The 20717-nt window shown below is 38.1% G+C and overlaps 2 protein-coding genes across 26 annotated transcripts in view; one reads left to right on the top strand and one right to left on the bottom strand.

Moving 5' to 3' along the window:
- The window catches only part of LUC7L3 (LUC7 like 3 pre-mRNA splicing factor), a 19746-nt gene extending 7684 nt beyond the window's left edge, over positions 1-12062 (top strand). For 2 of the 24 annotated variants that reach the window (XM_075169642.1, XM_075169660.1), the window contains 9 exons: positions 951-990; positions 1226-1370; positions 1915-1989; positions 2079-2183; positions 3242-3403; positions 3880-4163; positions 4692-4852; positions 9851-9991; positions 10097-10563. In XM_075169642.1, coding sequence (XP_075025743.1) covers positions 951-990; positions 1226-1370; positions 1915-1989; positions 2079-2183; positions 3242-3403; positions 3880-4163; positions 4692-4852; positions 9851-9991; positions 10097-10278 — 1295 coding nt within the window. In that variant the 3' untranslated portion in view covers positions 10279-10563. Of the gene's footprint in view, positions 1-147; positions 248-950; positions 991-1225; positions 1371-1914; positions 1990-2078; positions 2184-3223; positions 3404-3879; positions 4164-4691; positions 4853-8208; positions 8335-9850; positions 10045-10073; positions 10564-10615; positions 10873-11539 lie in introns of those variants that run through there. The other 22 variants (XR_012676685.1, XR_012676683.1, XR_012676684.1 and 19 more) reach the window with 22 other exon arrangements.
- LOC142090986 (ankyrin repeat domain-containing protein 40-like) lies at positions 1803-20717 on the bottom strand. Of its 2 annotated transcripts, XM_075169664.1 has the most exons (6): positions 20536-20717; positions 19720-19868; positions 17698-18183; positions 16992-17167; positions 16080-16256; positions 1803-1818 (listed from the first exon to the last, which is right to left on the bottom strand). In XM_075169664.1, exons 1-5 carry the CDS (start codon positions 20667-20669, stop codon positions 16113-16115), a joined length of 1089 nt encoding a protein of 362 aa, XP_075025765.1. In that variant the 5' UTR covers positions 20670-20717; the 3' UTR covers positions 1803-1818; positions 16080-16112. The 2 variants fall into 2 exon arrangements, with proteins under 2 accessions (XP_075025765.1, XP_075025764.1); XM_075169663.1 differs by lacking the exon at positions 1803-1818 and having other exon boundaries at positions 13471-16256.

The raw sequence follows: 20717 nt of genomic DNA, 5'->3' as shown, positions 1-20717 counted from the left end.
ATTGTTTAATGTTCTGTCAAAACACTTTGAAAATAGGCTTTTTTATTTTTAAAGGATTGCCAGTGATTTAGTATGTTAAGAGCAATATTTATTCTAGATCCTACTTCCTCTAAGTGAAAAAACTTTTTTTTTTTTTTCTTCTTACAGTGTAAGCTAAATTATTGGGTGTGGGGTGGTTTTCTCCTCCTGAAGTGCTGGCTTCTAGTTTGGTTTATTCTACCTGGGCAGGGTTTTAACTTATTTTTGTGTGAGTATACATTTTTGAGCTTCTTTATGTTAGAGACTCATTTACTGTAATAGTTATTACTGAAGGCATCTCTAAATTACTAGTAGCTTTCAAGTGATGGTGTGCGAACAACATGTAGTTTGGAGATGATAACTAGGAAAAACAGGATTCTTGTCTTGGTGTTAATTTTCAAGTCCATTGAAGAGTTTGATACGCTGGGGAAGGTGGGGAATTTTAACATGACTCCCTTCATGAACTCAAGCCACATAACCTCCTAATTTTACTCTGAAGATCAGCTTTTTAAGTAGCCAGTTCTTTATTTCAAAGAACACTGTCTGGAGCTTAGAAAGTGCTTGTTAAATTACCCTTCATATGTCACTTTTCCTTTTGTTTTTTTTTTTTTCTTATGGCCTCAGGTGTTTGAGGTGTTACTTTGTTCGTGTAGTTTTACCGATGTAGAACTTGATCTGGAAGTTCTATTTTATATGAAGACTTCATATGTTATTCAGAATCTCCTTTGGTTTTATAATTACTAAACCATATTCGCATTCTTTTTCTTTAACGTGTCTTTCAAACTCCAAGCAAAGGAAGCAGAAAGGCAGGCGTAAAAGTCCCTGGGAAGTGTGTATAGCTCTGTTCTATCGTGGTGTACAAACAAATGCTGATGGAGTGTGAGTACAGCATTCAAGAATGCAAGCTTAAACTTTTTGTGTGGTCTTTTTAGGTCCTTGTGAAAAAATTCATGATGAAAATCTACGTAAACAGTAAGTATGCTGGTTGATATGTTAATGCAAATAATGTTTCTAGTATGCTTGAAATTTTCTAAAAGCAACCCAGCCATGAGAAACTAATTGCTTTTTGATTTATATATGTAAATATTTATTAAATGTATAATGTTCTCTTACCTTGAGCAAGAATTTATAACATTGCCGGTTTTATTATTTGTTTTGCATATGTTATGGAGTGACGTGAGCTTTCATTTTTAAAATATTTTACCAGGTACGAGAAGAGCTCTCGTTTTATGAAAGTGGGCTATGAAAGAGACTTCTTACGCTATTTACAAAGCTTACTTGCAGAGGTGGAACGCAGGATTCGAAGAGGCCATGCTCGTTTGGCACTGTCACAGAATCAACAGTCTTCTGGGGTGAGTCTAGAAGAATCATTGAGGCAATTTTTCCTCTAGATAGCATCTTCATGTTCTCTTAACCTTGTCTCTTCGGGTAAAATACATTGTTTTTACTACTAACAAGTACATTTTGGATGAAGTGAGATTCTTTTTGCGTTTATGCTCAAAAGTTAAATTTCAGAGCCCATGGAACTTCTAAGTCATACTTGAGTGTCTGCAAAGATACATAATAGCTGCATGGCTGTTTCAGCGTTTAAATTTAGGACTTTGAATTCAGATGTCTTACCTTTTATGGGCCAGGACCTTGAATGTTTTTGTTGATTTAGGAGGAATAGTGTGACTAGAACTTGGTTCTCTCAGCAGGAGTGGAGTAAGCTGTGTTGAGGAGTATTTTACGCTTGACTAGACTATTATTAGTAGGTCTTCATGGGAGAAGAGGCAGGAGGAGGTTATTCCTGCAGTGTCTCTAGAATATGAGAAGACATACATTCGTGTGTGTTAAAGTTTTTTTTAACTAAAACAAAACAAAACAAAAAACCAAAACACTTGTACTGTTTGGCAGGGAGCAGGACCTACCGGTAAAAATGAAGAGAAGATTCAGGTGTTAACTGACAAAATTGATGTACTTCTACAACAGGTGAGGGTTTTTTTACCCCCTGTAAGAAAGATCTCTTGCTTTTGTTACTTGTTTAAAAATTATAGTTGAATTTTTCTATTGTCCTTTAGATTGAAGAACTAGGTTCAGAAGGAAAGGTGGAAGAGGCACAAGGAATGATGAAACTTGTTGAACAGTTAAAGGAAGAGAGAGAATTGCTGAGGTCTACAACTTCAGTAAGTAATGTGTTTGTAGTTCTGTCAGACTTATTTCAAAATTTGGTGCAACAGTACGTTCTTAATCACCTTATCCATCCTGAAGGCATGCGAGTTCTGTGCAGAATTTATTAGACGACAACATGACATTTAAATATGTCAATTCAGTATGTTGATTTAGCATGCTACCTTGAGAGTGGGTTTCATGCACCGAATTATGAAGTTATTTACACAGCAGTCCTGGAGATGAGCTTGCATCTTACTCTAGTTCAGGTCTCAGTTAAACTTTGCTGTGTAGCCTCCGCAGTATTATTTCACTGAATTACCAATCTGACTGTGTTACAAAAAGCCCTCGTGTTAGGGCTGTGACTAGAGACAGGCATCTGTCTGACTTTGAGAGCTACAGAAACCAAAGGTAATGTGTTAAGTAGCAAGTTCCTGTCAACAAAAAGGAGCTTAAGTTTAAACCTTATATTTCGGTGTTTAGTAATATGCTCAAATTGTGAATCCTGTTTTATTTTTTAGAAGTTCTTAAATGTTGCAGGCAATAGTGTGTGTGTCCATACTATGTACTTCATGAATATCGCACAGCAATAATCACTTGGGTTTATGTTGAAATTCCAGCATACTTCTCGTATGTCTGTTGAAACAGTGAGTTAATTTCACCACCATCATTTTAAATACAAGCCCAGCGTTCCTTTTTGTATTTCTTCATGGGATATTGTAGTCTTTTCATTCCTTAAGACGTATTCAATGGTTATTCTGCTGCTCCAGACATTTCAGTTGATGCCAAAGAAATCGTCTTAAGAGAAAACTGATTTTTATTTTTCTTAATCCTGAGATTGCAACGAAGCTGCAGATATGGCTATATACTTATTAATCCTTTGCAGTGAGGAACAGGGTTTGTTTTGTGTGTTTTCTAATAGACTCTTTCCTTGTGGCTTACGAATGCGCGTATGTGATTTTCAGCTTTCACTAGTGCCTAGGATTTGACAACAGTAACAGTAAAGTTCTAAACCTCTTCACTGGCTTCTTGCTAAAACTTTTCTTTTGCTTTATAGAATATTTTTCTTTTGCAGACAATTGAGAGCTTTGCAGCCCAAGAAAAGCAAATGGAAGTTTGTGAAGTTTGTGGAGCCTTTTTAATTGTAGGAGATGCACAGTCCAGGGTAGATGACCACTTGATGGGAAAGCAGCACATGGGTTATGCCAAAATAAAAGCTACTGTAGAAGATTTAAAAGTAAGTATCTCTTCAGTTGGTGACTGTAAAAAATTGCTTGGAGGCTTCCTATGGTAAACAAAAGACTGTCCAGTGGACTTTCTCAAGTGGGTGAAATACTCCAAAGATGATATATGAAAATTAAATGGAATCCCACTGCACATTTAGCATTGTGCTTGCCCTGACATTCTTTGTGGTATGTGTTTACACTAGATATAAGCAAAGATGTAAATTCAGGTGGGAGTTTTTTGTGGTCTTTGTAAAGAACTGTTGTGTGGCCTCTGTTCTTTTGGGAATGACAAGCAAAAAAAGTTCTGCAAGACAAATGATTTCCGTTTCAGGGATTTTAGGAAGTGCTTCTATGTATGCCATCCTTTGTTTGGGAAAAAAGATTTTAAAACTTTTAAGCTCACACATCCTCAGAATGAATAAACTAAGTTATATTGAATGATTTATCTTGATTAATCTTCATTTCTTTCTGTGAAATTTTTTTTAAGGAAAAGTTACGAAAAAGAACAGAAGAACCTGACCGTGATGACAGGTTAAAAAAAGAGAAACAAGAACGAGAAGAGAGAGAGAAAGAGAGGGAACGGGAAAGAGAAGAGCGGGAAAGGAAGAGACGACGTGAAGAAGAAGAAAAGGAAAAAGAGAGGGCTCGTGATAGAGAGAGACGTAAAAGGAGTCGTTCACGGAGTAGGCATTCAAGCAGAACATCTGACAGAAGATGCAGCCGTTCACGAGACCACAAAAGATCAAGAAGCAGAGAAAGAAGGCGAAGCAGGTACGTGTGTGTGTGTGTAAGTATTTTCATGTAACTTTCTAAAATGTAAAAATCTTGTGGGGACTTGGATCTGTCGGCCTGGGTCACATCACTGATTTGTTACCACTTTTATCTCTAAGTGGAGACATACTTTACTGGTTCTAAGGATAAGCAAGTTTTGCTGCATGTTCACTGTCTTCTCTCCATTTTTGGAAGTAGATGACACCATTGTGGTGGAAGTGGTCTTTGAGTAGACAAGTGCTCCCAAAGAACAGGGTCTTGTTTTTTCCTTAAGTTGGTTTTTAATTCATAGTAGTGGATATTTTTAAGCTGTGTGGCTGAATGTTTGAGTAAATGAAGAGGGCAATATGAAGCCAGGTCTTACGTACTGACAAATATTTATATACAGTATGCTAAGGCTTGTTCTAAATATTTGTTTTCTGCAAATAATCAATGTGTTAGAAAGTGCTACTGTTTTACTATTTTATCTTCTGAGTTAAGAAATACCAGCTGACATTTACATTTTTGAAATTTTCTCTGAATGTTAAGGAGTCGTGACAGAAGAAGAAGCAGAAGTCATGATAGATCAGAAAGAAAACATAGGTCTCGCAGTAGGGACAGGAGACGATCAAAAAGCCGGGATCGGAAATCCTACAAGCACAGAAGCAAAAGCAGAGAGAGAGAACAAGACAGGAAGTCAAAAGAAAAAGGTATGTTTGTGTGAAGACTGAGTTTGTATCCAGTTTTGAAACTAATCTTTCCCTAAAATCTCAAAAGCTCTTAGTCTTTCAGTGAGTGACTGAAAGTTCTTCTTAGCATCAAATCAGATCTGGTTTTATAAGCTGTATATGTTGCTGTTAACCGATTTGAAGCATTTTGTTCATTCCAGTTATTGTTAATGCACATGCATGCATACATGTGTACACCCCAGTGTCCACCTATTATCTGTTACAGTAGTTATTAAAAGCTTACCACTTTGCAAATTAAGTGTGCGAGGATTTTGATGTATTTTAAGACCTGTTTACTGTTTACCTTTAGATAAACATAAGCCTGTAATCAAATTTTCGTAAGAGTGAATGTCTTCTATTCCTACCGTTAGCAGATATTTCTGTAATTACCCTTTGCTGGTACATATTTTGTGGGAGATTGGTAGCTGGTTTTTCACCTGTACCATCTATTACGTCTCTACACTATCATGTTTCCTTTATTTTCCTTTAACACTGCCTTTAAGTTGGTTTTTTTTTTTCTGATTTATGAATGCAGTCCAAGATAAATCTTGCCGAATTTCTGTAATGCTCTAAATTACAATTTCATGCCCTTTCCCCAATCTCCTGCTCTTCCTCCCATCCTTCCCCCTTGTTGTTTTGTTTTGTTTTTTAAATGAAGTGAGATTTGCTTTGTCAGTATTCAGGTGAGTCTCAGAGGAATGCTGTATTAGTCCTTGGAATGCTTTTATATCAGTACATGCTATGTACAACAGCATTGATGGTGACTCACTGCTTCATCAAAGGCTGGTGTTCAGAAGCTTTACCTTTAAGTAGGATTAAAAAGAGCTAAAGAGAGAACACTACAGATTCACATTCTGTGAAAAGATGCTAATTCACTGTTACTGCAAAATTTCCCCCTTTAAAAGTCTTCTGAAACTTCTGGAGGAATGTTATACTAACTTCTGGCTTAAACTACTGGCTCTGTTGGGGTGCTGACTAATGTCCAGTCTGAAACAGCCACCCCACGTCATTATTAGAGCTGACCATCAGTAACGGGTGAAACAATTCTGTTATGTTTCTAAGGTACTTTTGAGGTTCTCTGGAATGAAAGGTGCTATGTGCATGTTTCTGGATTGCATAGGCCTGTTTGCCCAACCCTTACTTTTCCATATTTATCCAGGGGATTAGTTCCCAAAATGTTGGTAATGCTTCGTGTCTTTTTCTTGCCTGACTTCCTTGGGCCGTTTTAATTTTTCTGGTTTATACTACGGTGCATCTTTAGCATTGATTCTTCTCTCATTTTGCTTTGCCCTTTATAAGCAAGTGGGTTTTAGCTGCTTGCTCATTGGCAGTGGAACTGATGCATAGTGTTTAAACTCAGATTCAGTATTGTAGCCTATATCTATCCATTTATTACTTTATTCCTACCTGATACTGTGCCTTTTTTGCTTACTTTATGAACAGCTTTCTGGCACTTAGTCAAGAATGTCCTATTCAGTATTCTGTGTGTATCTATGCATATAAATAACTGTGTTCTTATTTATTCAAATTTGGTCTGTTTTTGAGCTTAATGGCTTTTCAATTCTTTCCTTAATCCTTCCGTAAATAGAGGAGCTAGTGAACTTTCTTCAGCATCTCAATATTTTTAGTTTTATCTTGACTGATGTCCTTGCTGGCCGTTTTATTTGCTGCTTGCTACTTTCTTCCTCCAGAAGTGAGAACAGTGAGGTGATGCTATAAGCTGTGATGAAAATTCCACCTGGGAAAATCAATAACTTTTTTTGGCTATGGAATCATAACATTTGGAGAAACACAAATAGGCCTTAGAGCAGGACTGTAATGCTGAAGTTGTTTGTGTTCCCTTTGTTGGGAAAATCTTTAATAAAAAAAAGAGGGGAAGAAAGGAAAAAAACAAACCAATAGTATTTAACAAGCAAGCACTGAATTTCTATAACGAAGCTGTAAACACCATTACATCCTCATGTTTGCAGTGTGGCATTGTAGGTAGTTAAGTAAATAGCTTTAGAGGTTCATATATCTGAAGTGTGTGGCTGGCTACCTGCTCTACTGTTTGCACAGAAAGAAGTAATGTAGAAGTTAAGTCTTAACTTATTACATTTACTGCTTCATTGGGAATATTGGCTTCAGAATCTAATTGTCTTTATATCCACCACCGATCTGCAATTATAAAAGTAAGCAGCAAAGGCCTGGCTGTAACTACTTATGGTAGTGCCTTTCATCTTGAAATCTCAAACTGCTTTATAAACATGAATCTTAACAGGGAAAAAAGCAAGGCGCAGTTGCCCAAGACTTGCCTACTGTTACACATTATATTAGCGCCATACGTTGAAAATTCAGAAGTCCTGGCTGCTTGTTCACTAAAATACTGTGGAATACAGCGACCTTTAAGATTGTAAGAAAAAAATATATGTAAAAATGGAGACACTTAATTTCTGACTCAAGTTTCAGGAATACATTTGCTGAAAGAGGGAGCCTGCCAGCCATAAACACCAGTTGAGCATTAGCTTAATATAAACCAGCAGAACGCAACTACTGTTCAAGTAACCTAACTTCAGAGTAGGGGGAATAAATAGTTGTGTTTGTTTTTTTTTAAGGAAAGGAAAACATCTGTTCTGCAAGTACCTTCATTCTATGAGAGGTTAATACTGGAACATGCCTCCAAAGCACTTTAACTTGGCTTTTTAGCTTCCTTAATCTGGATTCATATACTTCTATAAAAATAATTATATTTGTGATTGTGTTTTCATGTTAGTGATTAAACCTCAGCAAATACTGTCAGAACACCCAAACCCCAGTAATACTGGATATTATGTTTGACTGATTTTTGCATTCTCTGAACAGTAAAACAATTCACATTATTTTGGTAAGAATTCTGACAAAATACATATCAGTTGCCCACTTGAACTCCATCAGAAAAATATGCATGTGTTGAATGAGGAAGCAAAGTCAGTATTATGTGATTATACTTAATAGATCACAGCTGAAATAATGTACAAACTAATTGTATGTGCTTTTAAAGAAAGAAATCTTACTGATTGAAAATACAGTGGAGGAACTTAACTGCTTGCAGATACTCCAGGAGCTGAAAGAAGTTCAGTTATTGGACTATTTGTTGAATTCTCAGTTCTGCTTGGCAAACTGGAGGTTTGCTATGGTAAAACTATTTTATTATTAAAGTTTTTAGAAGAGTTTCATCTTTCATACCACAGTTTAATAGTAGTTTTTTAACCTTAAACAAAATTATCATTCCTGACCAAATTCAAGAAACAAACAAGACAGAACAAAACCCTGCACACTGCACATCCATAGGGCTATTAAGATCTACCATATCTACATAGGACAGAAGATAAGATTATTGGACTGACTACTAGTCCTCTGCGGGGAAACAAGACTACTATTCCTCAGTGGATCTACGTGTGCATCGGAGATACCTATAAGACACAAAAAGAAGACTTTTTAACAAGGTTAGTTAGAGTGCAATCTACCTGCGGAGTTGCAAAACCGAGGGCAGACAGATACAAAATTATTAGTTCTTCAGTTAGCTTTTTGACATCGCTGTGTGCTTTCTCCAAGCACCATGCACTGGATGTGCTGCTTCAGATGAAACCTCAGTGGTAGTGTTCATTAGGCAGTTGCCCTCATTTCTGTGTGGGGGCTTTACCCCTCCCTTTGGTGGTCTGTTTTAAAAAAAAAGAAGTTGGGATGTTGCTTCTCTTTTAAAGCTTAATTTCTACTTTGTCTTCTGGAATATAAAAATGTGTTATGTCACTGTAGGTGATAACATTATTTAAAATAGCTTTTTCAGTGTGTTCGATCTGTGTGCTCCTGTGTTGGGGATATATATATATTTATATTACTTATTTTAATTGCCTGGATAGCAGGGAATAATCAGAAAAAAGAGCATGAATGTTGTTCTGTATGATGACATCCGAGAGGTTGGTTTTTCACATTTTTTTTTTCTCTCCAAAGTGTCTTTACTCATCAAAGGTTGAATATTATGTTGTGAAATAATACAGAAAGAATTGATATTTTTATTACATTTGCAAATACTGAATTTCTGGATGAGGCACGCAGCTCTAATACTGAATGTTTTTCTTCCCATGGAAATATTTTTACTTCTGGCTTCCTTCCTTCTTTGAAGATTACTGAGGAAAAGATGAGTTTTTCAGCAGTGTAGCAAACTCTTCAGTCAGCTTTCCAATTCATGATGGAAGTCATGGGATACTTCCCATCTTGCTGTTCCTTTGCCTTTGGAAAATAGTACTTTTTATATCCAAACTGTCTCCCTGAGCCTTTTAATGAGTGGATTATAAATGACTGCTGTCTTTATAAAATTGAGAATTGATAATGCTGACAAGCGTGCAGCTTCTGTGGCATACTGTACAGTAAAGTAAATTTTGATTGTCACTGTGATCCCCACCTTGAAAGCTAGCAGTGCTTAATATTGTTTGTTTCCCCAAGTATTTGATTGTTTGGGGTTGCTAGTTTTTTTAATTGGCAAGTATTGATTTATTTGATAATGCACTGATGCGTTGTCCCATCACTCTTTTCTGATTCTCTTTTCAAGAACCGTATTTAATGAGAATTGTAAACCAAAGAAGGCCATACACATCATAAATTAAAAATTGGGGACAAAAAGAGTCCCATGATAAGTAAGGAAGCCATGCATCATAATTACACGTTTGCCTAACTTCTTGACTGCCTCTTTACCCCCAATTCGTGTATTTCAACAGACAGCTGCCTCTGTTAGGAGGTCTGTCCTTTCTCCTCTTTTCCCCACCCTGTACTGTCCCCTTTGACCATTTTTTTGTACCCTCTCCATTCCAGCATGGTAGCCTGAAGCCTATTTCTGTAACTTTTTGAGTATTACCGTTATTGCTATAGAAAGTAATTGTCCCATTTTGTATGCAATATATATCTCACATGTGCAATGTTTGTTTTTACTTTGAAATCCATGGTCAATGTCTTCTTTCATGGCAGAAAAGAGGGGATCTGATGATAAAAAAAGTAGTATGAAGTCCAGTAGTCGAGAAAAACAGAGTGAAGACACAAATACAGACTCGAAGGAGAGTGATACTAAGAATGAGGTCAATGGGACCAGTGAAGACATTAAATCTGAAGGTGACACTCAGTCCAATTAAAACTGATCTGATATGACCTCAGATCAGACAGAGGTAAGTGCATTATTTCAAACTTTGATTAGGGCTTTTTGTTACTGTTTAACAGTGCAGCGTAAGTATGCACAGATGAAGATGGAACTAAGCCAAGTAAGAAGACATACTAAAGCACCTTCTGAAGGAAAAGACAGTGTAGTCCTGCAAAACATTTTGAGGTACATTGTTTTGTCTCAGCTATTTTGTAGCAGACTCGTGCCCCCATTAGTGTGCCTCTTTGGGACATATTTGTAATATAGCCACCATAGAAAAATTAATTATCCTTTTTTATTTTTAGGGATTTTGTTATCGTTTTTTAAAAAAAGTTGAACTGTTTTTGTATTTAAGTCCATATTGTGTTGGTACATCAGCAGAAACTTTTGCTTAATACTTAATATTTGAGGCACATGTTGGACTACTTTGTTTTCATATAAACTGCTAGTATTTCTTTGTCAAGGATGTTTCTAGTTTTTTTGCTTTATTGCCTTGCATTCTAATGCAGTTTGTTCTGTAACTCGAGAGCCAGTAGCATTGGATTGATGGAAGTGTAGGGTTTATGAATTATTGCAGCTGACTACCATACCTCACACAGCGTTGGTGTTGTGAGCGGCCCATGAAAAGCCAAATTAAAAATCAAGGATTCAGTCAAACTAAGCAGGTACTCATGCCAGGTACTCCTTTCTCTACCCACATCCATGTTTGAATGCTGTTGCCTGTAATCTTTAAGCTTACTGTTGTGTTTTTGATTTTCAAGATAGTGAAAAGGACTTTTTGTGTATTGTGTGAATACTGTAAATCTGATGTTAACAGAATGGAATTTTCTTTCAACTGTATGTAGGGATGCAGTGCTGCCCAGAATTAGATATCTTTAAAGAGTTTAAAATGCAATAAACACTACATAATAATCGCCTTGTTACTTTCAATGCAATTCAAGTCTTTAAGAGGTATGTGTTTAATATTTCCTACTGTGTAGGAGAATTTGCAGTCAGCCATAGTAGAGAGAAGTGGAATGGCTGATAACAGACTTCTAAGGCAAATGTAAATACAAAGACAGATGCCACCAAATGATTACAATGTTCATGGCAAGAATGTATGCTGAAAAACTGTTTGTTGGAAATGAAACAGCTAAACAATGGGAAATACAATTATTGTACTAAAAGGAAAACTTGGAAGTTTTTTCCCCGTTCTTGACATAGCTTTCTTACTCTTACAGAAGGTCTTTAGTTGTATTCCTGAAATAAGGAACTAACAATGGAGAGTACAGCTGATAAATGAGCTTCTTGCAACATAATTTGTTACTGTAGTTTCATTATTTATGCTAGGAACTCTTAAACACTTAATGTTGATTATTAAACCATTAATGCTACATTATTGCTTCTAAAGCCAGTCATATTCAATGTTGACATTTTTGTAGAGTTAAGATGACAGCTAACAACTGGGCCAATATATAGGAATGGTAAACTAAATACTCTTAATGCTGTCTAATTGTCTGTTTTCCCAAAATTTTGCATTTTAGGACTACTACATGAAGAGTCTGCGAAGACAGCGGAAGACAGCTTAAACTGAAGATCTGCTTTAAAATGAGGTGAAAGAAAGCTGTAGTGGCGTAGAAAAATATAAAGTTGAGTTAGAAATTTTTTTTTTTATAAAATTTAATTCAGGACTGGTGTTTCCTCCCAGAGTTCAGAAAGATGTGTTGATAATAGCACATATGCTACTGAGAATATAAGTCCTGTATCCTTTTTTTCTTTAAGACTTTTTAAGATAAGAAACCAACATAACCTGAACACATGGCTTGCTCAGTGTTTAATTGCAAGTTTTCATTCTTGGACTTTAAAACACAAGAATAAATGTTTAGTATTTGTGTGAATCGAACTAAAACGAATCCCATTTTTACAACTAAGCTATTCCTAGCTTCTTGATATATGAGAAATGGAAATAAAGTATCTTTGAATTTCTGTTACAAATTGATTGTCTCTGTCATTGAACGTTTAATATTAAATAAGCTTCTTTCCTAATAAATCTACTCATGTCTTCAAGCTTAGTCCATTAATTTGGATGCTTAGTTATTCTGTGGTGTTTGTGGGTTTGGGGCTGGTTTTTGTGCCATCAGTTAGTATTTCATTTCAAGCTTACTTTTTCAGCAGTTAGACGGCTGTTGGATTCTGTGTCCCCTAAAAAGTGCTATTTATGCTGCAGTTGGTTAAGCAATTACAGAAATCTCGCAATAAAAATGTAGGCCTTAAGCCTTTATAAAGCAGTTAGACTTTAACTTAACAGTCTGCATGTTACAACAGATACAAGGGAAAAGAGACATCCCTTGTGCTTTCTTGTGAAGCTGTCGTGCAAGCAAGCGTAATTCTTGTTGGAAAAGAACTGCAATGTGTACTAGTTAGCAGTAGAGACAGTAAAGTGTACTTCAGTGCTGTGTCTGTAAGGCACTGAATTTACATTTTTTTAAAAAGCATTATCCTTCATATTAGTATTCAGGACTTGACCGTACATGTAACTGAATGGACGAAGCACTATTGTAACTTGCTGGTTCTAATTTTGGTGTGTCTTGTATCATCTGTTTGTGGAAGTGCACTCATAAAAGGACCTGGATGTGGTCCCTCTGGTGTAATGAGTGCTGGTTTTTTGTTAAGGAGGGATACCACATGCAGGCAGCCATGTTCCCTTTTTGACTTCTATCGTTCTAAAGCAGACGGCCATACAGGGGCACAGGGGATTGAGACTGGGTGGTGGGTTCTTTTGGAAAAACTTAACAAAAAAATTAATGCAAGTGGGAGCAAGTAAAATTATAATTATGGACATTGCATGAACACCTGTTCCTTTTGAAACTTGTGTAAGAGACGTGATTCAGCTACTGCCTGGATGTGTACTACTGTCAGTGGCTAAAAATGTTTGTCTTGCACCTTCCATTGCACATATTTGTTACAGGACTAGCATTTTCCCTTCCTTATTTTGCAGAGGTATAAATGATAAAATGAGGTAACTTGTAAATTAGACTGGGATTCAGATTCTGACATGTCTGATAGTGGAGTCTTCGCTAGTGCATTAAAGATGAAGGAAAAATTCTATCTTTCTGAGCATAGGAAACATGGTGCCTTTCTAGTAACTACCTTCAGATTTGACTGTAACAAGCATCTCCACAACAGATTCATCGATGTGTAAAGTGTCATCTTCAGAGCTCGAGCTCAAGATCAATATAGTCTTAGATTTTCTAGGAATGCTATGCAGAAAGTAAGTAGCTTATTTAAGTAAGCACCTCCTACATGCTTTCTCTGTACTGGTTTTGACAGCCTTTTTAGGTGTTAAAAATTTACTGGCCCATGATTTTTCAAAGTTGTGTTAAAATTTTAAGAGCATCCTGTCCACTCCAGAGTGCCATGTATCACCCCCACATACACTGTACTCCCCACCCCCTGAAAAAGGAAGAGATCTAGGTACTTGAAACAACTGATACTTTAATATAAGTGAAGAGTAGCAATGTCAGTTCAGTACAAGTTTGTAGTGCAAATAAAAGTTGTCCTTGGAAGAACAGTAAGTTTTGTAAACTTAGTTTCAGTTGTCATACGAATGGTTTATTGTTCAAAGAAAAAAAAAAAGAAAACACAACAAAAAATAGTTAACATAACTAGTGTGCCTTAGAGTTTATCAAACTGCATAAAACATACAAAAATATTTCTCTGAATGCATAGTCTTACTGCTATTATTACAGTCAGATCATTATGGAAGTTTTAGTCTTATTACATTAACAGTTAGTCTTTGTGGAAACTAGAGCAAATAAAGCTTTTTTAAACCAGCTGTTCCTATAGCTGAATGTTCAGTAATTAGTGGAGGCAGTCTTTACACTGATTTCCTAAATGAAGGAACTGAAAAGAAATTAGATACTCTTAATTTTGAGCCATTTAACTACTACTGTTTTTCAAACAGTTACTGCACGTAATCTGAACTAGCCTCCAAGCTATGCTGAAAAGATGCAATTGTTAAAATAAAAGCTCCGTTCCTGTCCTACAAGAAAAACAAAGTGGGAGCCATAGTTAGGAAATTTTACTTCGTGCTGTGTCACAGTCTTGAGCTTACCAGGAGTTGAATCGAGCCTTAAAGTAGCCCAGCTCCTGGATAGAGAAGGGCCAGGATTGAGAACAGGGAGTTAGCAGAGTTTAAGTGGTAAGATGTATATGGAACAAGTGGGAAAGCGTGATAATTATTTTGAATGCACTAAGCAAGAATTTTAAGCCTAAGTAACTTGGTGAAGTCCTGAACCCAGAGTCAAGCGTCTCTTCTGCTGGCAGAAGGGGTTTCTATATTCTGACATGCATGCTTTTACTAACCTCGCTTGGAGGAGCCACTTCAAGGATAAAGCAGCTGTGCTGCAGGAAGCTAAGACAGGGTGACAGCCATGCTGCTCCTACCGAAACATGTTGATTGTACTATTTATGGTCTGAATGTCAACATTACAATCCAGATCAACAACAACAAACACTGCATCAGCTGTGCATAAACTCTGCTCTAGTGCAGCTTAATAAAGCAGAGATGGAAGGAAAATCAATACTATTGGGGGCCGTGGGGGGGAGAAAGCAGCTCATGTCCAGAAAAAACAACTCCCTCACCCTTCCACTTACCCCAGTACCCAATTAAGGTTTTTGGTGCAAAGCTTATCATCGTTTTTGGTACAAAAGAAAACAAAAAGCCTCCTAAGGTATAACTTTGCAGACTACCACGTTAACAGGAAAAGCTTCAGGCTGTTAATACTCCAGCAATGCTGTGACTTAAATACTTCGTTCGCACTGAAAGGGAGTGACTTCAGGGTGTGTTTTAAAGATGACTTTTGCCATTCATAAAACCCCAGATGGATGTTTTCATTACTGACTTGCTTAAATGCAAGTTAAGCAGTCTGTAGCTTAACCAGAGTCTGGGTTTTTTTTCCCCCAAACAATTAAGTTGAAAGCACTTGGAGGCATTCAGCCCTTTCTGTACTCATCTGGCTAAAACTTTGGACGCTGTAAAAGTGATAGTAGACTGCAACACATAAAGTTACAGGTTAGTTATTTGCTAATAGTGTATGTTTTCAGTTTAGTATGGCTAATCAAGAGCACGGTATGCTCCTTAACAGTTGTGATACCTCAAGAGCATACCGTTGTGCTTCTCCTGCTCCTCACACGGCAGAAACTACACACCCTGTAACTGGTCTGTGCGGGTGGGCCATAAAGAAGCTACCTGACTTAACAGTACTGACTTCTGGTGTGAGTAATGCATAGTCTCCTCACGTCATTGGGAAAGTAAATAAAACCATGGACACAAATTGGTGATCCCCTCCTGAAACATAAGGGCTTTCTTTTGAATGGGCACTTTAACTTGCTTTGTGACTTAAATGCTCCTTAAATGCTCCTTAAGAGGCTTCCATATTTGTTTTTTGTGGAAGTGGAGGGATGCCTACATTCTCATATAGGAAAGAAACAAACATTTAAATGTCGACACTCTTACTCCACTTATTTTCTGCTCGGTGAAAATTTTTCTACTGTCACTTCAGAGCATTAAATATTTCTATCCCCAGCAGGCAAGACAGTGCATCTTGGTAAGTCTTTGTGAAGGGGCAAGAGATTAAGGACTTGGAAGTTTTACATTTTTAGAGCGCAACTGTTCATTGCATGCCAAATACCCTCTGACATTTAACTTTATCAGGAAGTTTTAAAAAAAAAAGATATATACACACACACACACAGTGTTTCCTGAATCTCTTTTCCGTGAATATTATTTGGTCAAAGAGTGGGAGTACTCAACATACTTTTCGTATCAATAATTAAGTCTTTCCTGCCCTCTATTGCCAAATACAACCAATAAACTTCACTGAAATACGTTGGAAGCATGTGATTTTAGTAGACAAATGAGGTATCCCTTATCTGAATTACAATATCAAGTAAAAAAATAAAAGCAAAGGGGATATTAAATATAAAAGATAAACTATTAGTTAAAATAGTAACCCTAACAATAACTTAAGGTTTTACACACGCTTAATTCACTGCCTTCAAAAGGCAGCAGCATATAATTACCAGGTTTTCATACTCTAGATGCATCTAGAAGAGTCAGTAAGTCAGCTTTGATGCTCTACTATTGTAGCATGGTCTCTCGGTCAAAGTTGATGCAGCATTTCTGAAAGGAGAGCTGTCACTTTTCACAAGAACTAATTCCAGCTCTTGGAAGTCTTGAAGTCTGGCAACATCCTTGTCCTTTTAAAGAACAGACAGAACTACGCATTACTTCTAAACGTACGTGGTCTTTGAAAATATTTATAATAATAGCTAAAGGAAGTAAAAACTAAAATTCCAGGGAGGTGCCACCCAATGATAGGAATAAATAATGAAAGAAAAAAATCCTACCCGTATACACTCTTTCTTTCAAAGCATGTTTGGTTTTTTTTCTCTCCTTGAACCATACGTTTTTTTTTCTCCTTGAACCTCATTATGGTTTGACTGTGTTTGTGCATGTCACTTAACTAAGAGTTGTGACTAAATGCATTTCATTTACAGACCTCCAGAAAAGGTATTTTTGGAACAGAAGAGCATTTTCATTTGTTAATGGTATATCCTTAAATTATTCACATGCCAATTTGTGGTTTTTTTCCCCTTACTATTTGTTCTTTTTAGGCAAGCAAACAGTGAAGTAGTACATGGCAATTATGATAAAAGCACACTAATGCACTGTTTCTGATACATTTTACAAAAAAGTCAAGCTGTAATAGTTTCATGCGCTTTAGGAGCTGAAATACTCTGCCTATTTTGACCAGTAAGTTGTGATGAAGTTTTAAGAGATGTCCAATATCCTTTTGAATTTGTGAGCTTAAGTCAATTTTTGTTTTTTTAACACAAGGCCATCCATATTTTGCCGATCTTTTTACAGAACTATCATCTTCTCTGATGTCTTCAAAGTGCAAAGTCAAATTAATCTCTGATTTCAATTCTTACCTTTCTTACTAGTGTATTAGGTAATTTTCTGATCTTCTCTACTTGTTCTGGATTAACACCCAATTCACAGCAACTCACTCTGAGCAGATCTTGATAGGTCAGTTCTTGTCTGTCCAGTTCAATTTCAATGAAGTCATTGTCTCTGAGGTTCTGGACTCTCACCTTAAGCACAAGTTCTGATTGAAAAAAGATTAAAAGGTATTTTCCTCAAAAAAACCAACCCAAACCTAACACTAAAGTATTTACCATTATCTTTTGAATTCAGGTTTTATAATACAATACCTATTAACTCACTGAGAAATACTGTGCAGTTAATGGAAGCTTCCCTTTGAACAGAAAGAAATACATACGGGAACCATGTTTACAGTGTTAAAAATCTGATCCATCCAGTCACAAAGTCAAGTTGTTACCAAACTACCAGAGATACATTTGATACTATATAAAATACTGCAAAATTTGAATTTTTTATGTTGCTCGGACTGGTATTTCCATCGGTTTGCAAAGTATTACCATGTTTAAAAGACAGTATAACAGTTACTTTACTTAGCAGAGCAGAAAAGTTCTGCGTACTTTTCGCCAAAGAATTCAACATCTCTGCCTGTATTCCACGAGTCTAAGTGGAATGATTCTTTAACTTCATCTTTCACCCAGTAACAAAAACACAGAACAGAATGTAATAGAAGGATGGGAAATCACACTTCATTACCTTGCATGTTATATGGGAAAGTTCCAGTAAAGAAAAAGGGCTGAAAGGCTGGTGCGGGACCAGTAGGTGAGCTGTCGGTTTGCAGAGGTACAGCCTGCTGGGATGCTACCGGAGAGAACAGACCTCTGCTGTGAGGCAAGGACGGCTGGCAAACGGGGCCGTGCTGTACTTCAGGCTCGATGCATTTTGGTGCTGCGACAGTTGCTGACGGGGCGGGCAGCTGTTCTGCAGCGTCTAGTGCAGGAAAATCATCTTCGCTGTTGCACGATGTAGGTGTGCATATGCTCTCAACCTGAGTTGCTGATGAACAAGGACTAGTTTCACACTGGGAAGCAGAAGAGATGGAAGCGCTTTCATTCTGGGATTCTGCCAAGCTGCCTGGAATGCTTTCTTCAGTGTAAACGTAAGGGAATGGTGGGTTGGCCAAGTAGTTCGCAACAATTGGCAAATTTAAATCCTTCACTCCTTGACATTTAGTTTCTTCCTCTATTAATGAAGTTCAAAAATGGGGGGTAGGGGATGGAGAGAGAAAAAAACCTACCATGTTATTGGATACATCTTTCACATTTTGAACATCGTTAGTTTTCCTATTGTGTCTTAAAACTACATCACATTCTGAGGTAATCAAAGGATGATGCTAATGTATCATAAGCATGTAACACCTGGAAGGCAAGCAGCTGTAAAATGAAAGAAAAATCTACAAATTTCTACAACGTATTGTGTTTTTTAAAAGCAAAGTGGCAAAAAAATAACCACGGAAAGATAAAGTCATTTCTAGCAGTGTTATTCCAGCATTTTCAAAGGAACTGACTGACTAGTAGTTCTTCGCTAAATCTCATTTTGCAATGCTTTTAATAGCACTGCTGTAAATAGTTTATTAGACCCATGCCAACAAATTAAACGGGTAAGTGAAGTGAATATTTGATGTAATACCCAAGCCAACTCTTCCCTCAGAAGTACTACAGTAAATGACATTCTCGCCTGACTGAGGATAACAGGACATTGATACTAATGTCAAAGCAGTTCAGAAAGATCTGCTCAATGGCACTACACTCCCAGAATAAAAACCATTTAGGAGAATATAGGTGATACGTGTTTATTCCCCAGGAAACGCATCAAAGCTTAACAGACAGAAAAATAAGGTAACCATGAACAGAGTTCATCCACACACATTTGACAGTTTAGATGTTAAAAACAGAACGCAAGTCATTTGCCATGAACTAAGTCCAAGAGATGAGCATGTTGCCCAAAAGAAAACAAAAAATGCTCATGCAAAGAACATGCCATTCCTTCAGTTGTGACTGTTGTAACCTTAGTCATGATTTAGCCCCAACTTCATTTAAGATAACTGCGCACTGTTGACATAAGAGAGTATCATTGTAGAGAGCAATTTAAGTGCTATTAGCAGAAGTTACAACATCAACATTTCCAAAGGTGAAGCCTTTAAAAATTTTAAATCTGGAGCACAGAACCTGTATGCTGATAGAAATAAGACACTGGCAGCGTTCGGGAGTGTCGCATACATCTAACGAGGTATGCTAGGTGCATATGAAAGGTGTAAGATGACAGAATTATGGGGTAAAAATTAATCATACTGCAAGTCACACTATAACAAAATGCTCAGAAGCCATAACTTCTGAAATGCTGCCGTTGTTTTGAGTGGATTTTTAAGATTTCTCATGGTCAGACAACAGCCAAATTGTACAATTGTGAAAGTCTCCATTTGCAGCCTGCATGCTAGCTTCTGCTTAATGAGAGCAAGTAGGACTGCAGCAGCACATTTCCCAAAATATACAGCTCTTCAATCTCTTGATGACATAGCTTAGAAGAAAAGGCCTTCCTACATAAAATCCCCAAGCCTATTTGCCCGAGTATGAATTACAGTTATAAATCGGAGCTATTTAATGAGATACAATAGTCCTAGCCAAAGTTTTGCCAATCTACTACCTCAGATAAAAACACTAAAAATGCTTTAGTCTTTAGACCAAGAATTCTAGAGGACTTTTAAGATGGGAACGGTACCTCCCAAAATCTTCCGGATGTCTGGTTTTGAAGTTAACTGTGCAGCCAGCTCTCCTTTAGCGGTGAGGATCTCCTTATCTGCACCAGCATCCAGCAGGCAGGAGACCACCTGAGCATGGTTCCGCTTACAGGCCCAGTGCAAACAGGTCCTGCGCGGAAGGAAGCAGAGGGGTTGTGCTGTCAGCCTCAGATCTGTCGTCCCGGCTCCTCCTCACGTGCCTGTCCCAATTCGCCTGAGTTGCATGTAGAGTGACAACAACTGGGAATAAAGTTTCCTTCGTTGCATCACTTTTTTAAAGTTAGGATTCTATTGTAAGCTCTGCGGGCGAAGACCCTCCTTTGCCTTGCTACAGCGTACACACTGATTCTCCACTGCTGTCGTAGAGGGCCGGGTTGGTGGACGTGAGCAACTTTAGAAGAGGTCCTCGAGCAAACAGAACACGTAGTGACAGGTGGAAGGAGATGGCCTCCTTTTATTATGATCCTCTTTAGCAGTAAATCTCAAAGCCTCCCGAGATTAGCATTTCCCTTTTTGTAAACAGGAAAACTATTTGCGTTCTCAAAGCAGCTCCCCCCTACGTCTAACGAGGGGTGCCCAGCCTCACGTGGGGAGCCCCGAGTCCCGTACGCGCCTGGCCAAACACCCGGTGCAAGGCAAGGGCAGCGTCAGCCCCCGCAGCAGGGGGCCGGGCCCGGCAGCAACCCCGAGCTCCGGGCCTGCCTCCGGCCACGGGCCGCCCGACCCACCCGGGAGGACGCGCGTACCCCCGCGCAGCGCGCTGGGACCCCGGCCCGGCCGCCCCCGGCGCCCCTCACCAGCCGTTGATTTCGTTGCGGGAGTTGATGTCCGCCCCCGCGCCCAGCAGCCGCCGCACCTCCTCCACGTCCCCCAGCGCCGCCGCCTCCCGCAGCCGCTCCTCCAGCTCCCGCGCCTCCGCGGCGCCGCTCATCGCCGATGCCGGGGCGCGGGGCCGGCAGACGCCAGGCAGGGTCCCCCC

The sequence above is a fragment of the Calonectris borealis genome, chromosome 20, assembly GCF_964195595.1.
Source record: "Calonectris borealis chromosome 20, bCalBor7.hap1.2, whole genome shotgun sequence".
Taxonomy (NCBI): Eukaryota; Metazoa; Chordata; class Aves; order Procellariiformes; family Procellariidae; genus Calonectris; species Calonectris borealis.
The sequence above is the reverse complement of the archived record's forward strand: the minus strand, read 5'-3'. Positions and strand labels throughout refer to the sequence as shown.

Excerpts from the sequence above, each read along its gene's own strand:
- LOC142090986 (XM_075169664.1), bottom strand. The coding sequence starts at position 20,669 with ATGAGCGGCGCCGCGGAGGCGCGGGAGCTGGAGGAGCGGCTGCGGGAG. Across the intron at positions 18,184-19,719 it reads CATCCGGAAGATTTTGGGAG|AGGAAGAAACTAAATGTCAA; the intron begins GTACCGTTCCCA and ends CTTCATTAATAG. Across the intron at positions 17,168-17,697 it reads TTTCCCATATAACATGCAAG|AACTTGTGCTTAAGGTGAGA; the intron begins GTAATGAAGTGT and ends TTTTTCAATCAG.